The sequence below is a fragment of the Plasmodium reichenowi genome, chromosome 13 (assembly GCF_001601855.1).
Source record: "Plasmodium reichenowi strain SY57 chromosome 13, whole genome shotgun sequence".
NCBI lineage: Eukaryota > Apicomplexa > Aconoidasida > Haemosporida > Plasmodiidae > Plasmodium > Plasmodium reichenowi.
This window is the reverse complement of record NC_033658.1, coordinates 491157-498640: the sequence shown is the minus strand read 5'-3', so window position 1 is coordinate 498640 and position 7484 is coordinate 491157. Positions and strand designations below refer to the sequence as shown.

The 7484-nt window shown below is 22.3% G+C and overlaps 1 protein-coding gene across 1 annotated transcript in view; it reads left to right on the top strand.

Annotated features, from left to right (window-relative positions):
- PRSY57_1311800 (hypothetical protein) overlaps positions 1–7270 on the top strand; it is a gene marked incomplete at both ends in the record, with an annotated part of 8251 nt that extends 981 nt beyond the window's left edge. The window contains one exon of the mRNA XM_020115144.1: positions 124–7270. Coding sequence (XP_019970067.1) covers positions 124–7270 — 7147 coding nt within the window. The remainder of the gene's footprint in view (positions 1–123) is intronic.
- Positions 7271–7484: the final 214 nt, after the last annotated feature.

Here is a 7484-nt window from a genome sequence, read left to right as displayed (position 1 = left end):
TAAATTTATTTTATTTTATTTTTTTTTTTAATTTATATTTTAATATATAAATATATAATTTTATTTATATTTTTTTTTTTTTTTTTTTTTTTTTTTTTTTTTTTTTTTTTTCCCTTCTTGTAGTACCGAAGAAGTATTTGAAAAAGAAATTCATGAAATGAATAGTTTGAATATGATCATGCACATTGAAGACCTAAGGGACAAATCCTTTGTTGATGTCAAGGAGAAAAAAGACGAAAATAAAATAAAGATTAAAAACACAGATGAGAAAGAAAAAGAAGAGAACGGCGAAGAAGAAGGAGAAGAAAAAGGTGGTTCTATTAAGAACAGTTTTATGAAGATATTTCAAAAGAAGAAAAAGAAAAAAAAGAAAAAAACAAAAAAAATAAAAGATCATAATATAAATAATATATATGATTCGAATTGTTTATTAACTAATCCTGATAATGTCGACCCAGATAAATATTATCTTTCATTCAATGAGTTGAAGAAAGAAAATAGTGAAAATGTTAATGAAGAAAATTATTCTTCAAATGATAAACCAAAAAATATAGTTGATTCTAAAGATATAGTTCAAAATGAAGAGAATATGAATAAAGAAGAAATAAAAGATAATATGAAAAGAAAAAAAAAAAAAATTAAACTTTCATCTTATGGTACAAATTCAATAGAAAATGTAAAAATCAAAAAGTATGATTCGAATAAGATTAATAATATGGATGAAACATATAATAACGTATATAAAAAAAAACAATCAAATGATTCAAAGGACAAGAAATTGAAAGCAAAAAGGTTTAAAAATCTAAAAAAAAAGATAACGTCACCAAAATTTACAATGCCAACAAAAACGAAAAATAAAAAGAATGGGAATATTAATGAAAACAATTTTAATTTTGATCCGGATGATGATTTAAAAAAAGAAATTGAAAAGATAAAGATTGATATTGAAAGAATAAAAAATAAAGGAAATATAAAAAGAATGTATGATGATTTAAAATATATTTTATTATTTCAAAATGAAATCGTTGATATAATAATAGAAGATATTCGAAAAAATAAAGTACGAACAAAATATGAAATGCTAGAAGATAGTACTGTAAAAGATGATGTTAATAAAGTTATATTAAATCATATTACATTTGATCTATTAAAATTTAAATATATTAATACGAAATTAAAAGAATTAATTTTATGTGTTTATGATACCAAAAAATTTAATGGCTTAGTAAAAAGAATAGTAAATAATAAAGCACATGAAATGAGGAAAATTGTAGACAAAAATGGAGAATTAACAGTTGCCAAATCTATGTTATCCTTTTTATATAAACAATTAAAATACTGTATTGAAGATGAAATTCAATGTTATTATAGTGAAGTAAAAAAATTAAATGATGACATTCATAATATAAAAAGGAATGTTATGAATATTATTTTTAAGTCTATTAATGATGTATGTACTATACCAGATCCTTATCAAATATATGATATGGGTGATAAAATTAATAGGAAAAAAGGTACAAAAGAAAACTATAATTTAAATGATATTAATGATGATGAACAAATTAAATGTGAGCAAAATTTTGTGGAATATGAAAGAAAACAACAAATGATATGTCCAGATTACAGTAGTGATTTAAATTTATTTTTTTCTCTCTATGACAATATACATATAGAAAGAAAAAAGTATATAAAAAATAAATCAGTCATTTTTAAAAATTATTGTACCGATGCTGATAATGATGATGATCATAATATTAATGACAATATTAATTATAATAATAATGTTAATATTTATGGTAATATGAAAAATATAAAAACGTCAACATATAGAGTTAATAATAATATATTAGATAAAGATGCTCAGTTTGTAACATCTTCAAAAAATATAAATGAATCGTACATACCTAATTATACGAATAAATCCATTCGTTCAGTAGTATCACAGAATTATGTCGCTCCTTTTAATACGATCGAGAATCGACATACGACAGCTGACTTTATATATGGTGATCGAAATAGCAATTGTTATATAAATAAGAGTTATGAGAAAACATCTAATATTAATAATAATATTCCTTTAAATGTAAAATTCTTAAATAAAAATGCTGTTAATGCTAATTATAATGTTTCTAATATGAAAATGAAAAAGGAACATTATTTGGATGATTTGAAAAACTATTATTGCAATATAAATATTCCATGGATTGGTAAGACATGTACGAATCCTTCAAGCAGTATGAGTAAAAATATTTTAAGAAGAAAAAGTAATAATAAAATAAAAGGAAGTGTGATTGATGCTCCCTTATTTTACAGTGCACCAGATAACGATATAAATCATACAAACGATACATATGATATAAATAATATAGGTTATGGAAACGATATAGATAATAACAACAATAATAACAATAATAATAATAATAATAATAATAATAATAATATATTTGAATATGTCGATTATAAAAATAGTGATATATATAATAAGAATATATATCCAAATAATGATGCTTATAGTAATTATCAACATGATTCATTTAATGTTCCATATCCAAATGAACTATTTAATAAGGATCATATTATGTATAATAATAACCATAATATGATACATGATGAAAATATGGTATATAATTATGATTATAAAATTAATGATGCGCAAAGAAATAATTATCCACCAAATTATGTGCACAATAATAATATGAGAAAACAAATGAATAATATTTATATCGATAAGGATATGTTGGATGGACGTTTTAATAAAATGTCACATATAATAAATAATATAGATGAAAAATGCTATGATTATGGGAATTATAAATATTATAATTTGGGAGAAAATCACAATAATTCATTAAATATGTATCATAATATGAATGATAATATATATACTGAAAGATTTACAAAACAATCTAATGGTACTACCGTACGTTGTTTTAAAAGTGAAGTTAATATAAGGAATAAAGATACAAACAAATATAGTGGTTTTGAAATAATTTCAAGTAAAGAAGATATAAAGAAATTAGAGAATTTATTAAATGATAAATGGGGAAGTTTTAAATTATTTGAGAAATGGATTAAAGATAGTTCTAAATGGCAATGGATTGATTTAAAACTTCAAAAAGAATATATAAATAGTAATATAGAATTAGAAAAATTGAAGGAAGAAAAAACGAAATATTTAGAAAAATGTATAAATAATAAAATAAAAGAATTATGGTGTGGTCGTATGAAAGGATTAATGAATTTAAAGTTATGTAATATGGAAAGAAAAATATTAAAACGTTTCTCTAAATATCATATTAATCAAGATATCTATGATGTTGTTCTTGATTTTGAGAGGAATTCTATGTGTTATCAAGATTTATATGCAAAGTTTTTAAATATTGATGTATATAGTAAAAAAGTTGATTTCATAAATAAATATAATGAATATAATGAACAGTTATATGCTGGAGGTGATTATATATATAAATATAATAAAGATAAAAAAAAAGTAAATGATGAAAATAATAAAATTAGTCAAAAGAAAAAAGGATATGTACAATCATTAATTTATAGTTTTAATAAGAAATCACAAAAAAGTATTAACAATAAGAATAATCTTCAAATACAAAAAGAAAAAAAAAAATATAATATTATTATCAAGGATCCTACTACTTCAGTACAATATAAAAATGATCATATATATAATATTATGGATATATCAAATAATAGAGCAAATGCAGTTATTAATAAAATAGAAACCATAAATAATAAAGCGGACATAAATAATAACAAAAAAGATATATATACGAACCTTACAGAAAATACAAATAAAAAGAATAACCTTGGGGATAATAATCATATAGATGAAGATACTACAAAAAAAGATCAGACATATGATAAGGGGAAAAAACAACAAAAAAATGAACCAAAGCAAGAACAAAAAAAAAAAGAACCAAAACAAGAACAAAAACAAGAACAAAAAAAAGAACCAAAACAAGAACAAAAACATGAACAAAAACATGAACAAAAACAAGAACAAAAACAAGAACAAAAACAAGAACAAAAACAAGAACAGAAACATGAACAAAAACATGAACAAAAACATGAACAAAAAATAGATCAAAAACTAATGAAAAAAACAAAAAATATATATAGTAATGCTCAATTGAATAATATGACACATATAGGTAGCTTTTCAATTAAGAAAAATAAATCACATTTTGATATCAGTCTACAAGATTCAGGTGGTTTGATGAATTCAAAAAAAAATTCGTTTAATGATAGCTTTTCTTTATTTAGAAGTGAATGCAATAAAAGAATTTCGGATTTTTCTTTATCGAGCTTAAAAATAAAGACAAGAGATATTAATAATGAAGAAGATATTTCATTTGAGTCTTCAAAAATTGATGAGGCGGAAGGAGAAGAATATGGGGAAGATGGTGATAATAACGATGATGAAAATATAGAAAAAACAAAACGTACGAAAAGTAATTTAAGTACTTTTCGTCGACTATTTAATTTGAAAAGAAAGAAAAAGGATAAAGAAGAAAAACCTAAAAAATCAGAAGTCTTTCCCTCTGAATCCTTTTTATCATATTTTAAAAGGCAACCTTCAAGTGATAATGCTAATAATAGTATGATACATAAAAAGGAAAATGTTCATAATTTAGATATAGATAATAATATCGATGATGTTAATAATAAAAGTAGTGTTGTATTGTTAAATAATAAATCTTTATCCGTAGAAGGATATATATATGATAATGAAAGCATAATTATAGAAAAAGAAGTAGGTGAACATTTACATATAGAAAATATGGAAGATAAACACATTTCATTAGATGATATAAATAATGAAGAAATATATGATAGTCATAGTAAATCATCGATTAATCATAACATATACTTAAATGATATAAATAAAATAAATCAAATCATGGAACAAAAAGAACACAAGAATTATGCACATAACATAGATTTAATTAAAGGTGTAAAGAATAAAGCATTTAAGGCTGATGATAAAAATAACTTAAAAGAAAAGAATAATAAAATTACTGAGAAGGTTACTGATTTGAATGATTCGTATTCATTTTTGAATAGTAGCCGTAGTTCTGATGAGGAAAATGATAAAGGAAAATGTAAGCAGAGTAAGGAGATGTCGAATATTGATGACAAACATGACAATAAGGGTAATGATAGAAATGAACATAATGGTCATTATAAAAGTAATCCAGAGAGTAATAATAAGAATAATCTTAAAAGTAACAATAAAAGTGATTCTAAAAGTAATGATAAAAGTGATCAAAATAATAACATTAGGAACTATTCAAAAAATAACAGTAAAAATGATAGTAAAAATGAAAAGATTGAGAGTAAGGAAAATAATAATAAACCTTGTTATAAGAAACAAAGTTCTAGTCATTGTAGTGAGAAATCACAAAGTATTTTGGAGGACGAACTGAAAAAACACAAATTTGAAGACCATGTTATAAATATAAGAAGGAAATTAAGCAAGGAAAAAATGATTGATGATAATATTGATGAAGGATCAATAAAAAATACTAGTAGGAAAAAAGAAAATTCTTTATCAAGGTCAGATGTATCATATCATAGTAAGGAGGAGGGAAATAAATACGAAAAGTATTCCAATCTAAGCTTCTTTAAAAAAACGAATAAAGATAATAAAATAAATAAGTTTTTTAAGAATTTAGGAAGATTTAGTTTTACAACTTCTAAGAAAAAAAATAATAAATGTGTACAAGGAATTTATACAAATGATATAATATTACATAGTTTTAGTGATGAATCCGACTTAGAAGAAGGATATGAACAAAAAAATAAAACGTATAATAATGATTCAGAAAAAATATACTCCAAAAGTTTTGTATTAAATAGTTATATTGGTAAGAAAGATGAAGCTAGTAACATAAATACGAGTGAACAGGTTGATAATCTGTATTCTTACATAAATAAATTAAAGAAGAAAAGAGATAGCAAGGAGTTGGATAAAACTCAAAATGATGAATCGGTAATGAAAGATAATGGAAGCAAAGTTGAAGTGAAAAAGAGAAAGGAAAAAGATGATAAAGATGAAGATGATGATGATGAAAATGATGATGATGAAAATGATGATGATGATGATGATGAAAATGATGATGATGAAAATGATGATGATGAAAATGATGATGATGATGATGATGATGATGGTGAAGATGATGATGGTGAAGATGATGACGATGATGTTGATAATGGTGAAGATGATGATAACAATACAAGAATTAATTCCAAAAAAGAAGATAATAAAATTTCACAAAATAATTATAAACATTCGAATAGTAATAATCTTCACGATAAAAATGAAAAGAAAGATAGAAAAAACATTCCAGAGAATGATCATATTACTAATAATAATTATTCAAATGATGTGAATCGATATGACGAAAATAAATATAATAACGAAAATATATTATCCCCTAGATTTGGTTATAGCACATCTAATAATGATGCTTTTAAAAACGTTGACAAATTATCTGAGAGTAATTCAAGTAAAGATGAAATTTCTGAATATAGTTTAATGGAAAATAAGAATAGTAAAAAAGATAAAGGTGAAGAAAATAAAGGGAAAGTACAGTTTTTTAAGGCACAGAAGGATGATTCAAATAATATAATGGATAAAAAAAATAAGAAAAAAAAAGAGAATATAAAAGAGATAAATGAAGAAACAGGAAAAAATAAAAGTTCCAGAAGCTCATCAAATTCATCATTATTAGATAATATAAATAGAGACATTAATATAAATCATAAACATGAAAGTTCTGATAATGAGAGTGATGATGATGATAAAGAAATAATAAAATTATCCGATGATAAAACAGATAATAAGAAAATTTCAAGTTTTCATAGCAATAATTATGATCATGAAAATAATAAGAAGAATGCAAAAAGTGGAATATCAATAAATTTTATAGAAGATAAAAAAAGCACATCTATATTTTCAAAAAAAAGTAAAATGAGAGAAGAAAATTCTTCTAATTCTGTTGAAATTATAAGATTATCGAGCTTTAAATCTAGAAATGATTTGAACAAAAAAAAGATAGGTGCGAATAATGACAAGGATGATTCCTTATCATGTGATAATATTTCAAATGGCTATTTATCAGAAACAAAAAAAGATGATTATTCATATTATAATTATGTTCAATCAATTCTACCTTTTGGTATATTAGGTAATAAAGGATCAAATGATTCTTATTCAAGTAACAGCATAAAGGAAGACGAGAAATCATAAAACTACAAATTCTTGGAAGATAAAATCAATTAAAATAAAATGAAACTGTTATATATATGTATTTTTTTTTTTTTTTTTTTTTTTGTTATAGTGTCTATAATTTAATGCTTAATAATTTTTTTTTTTTTTTTTTTTTTTATAATGCTTTTATAAAATTAATTGTTTTAATAAATTTTTTTTTCATTTTTTTATATATATTTATTTTTTTTTTTAT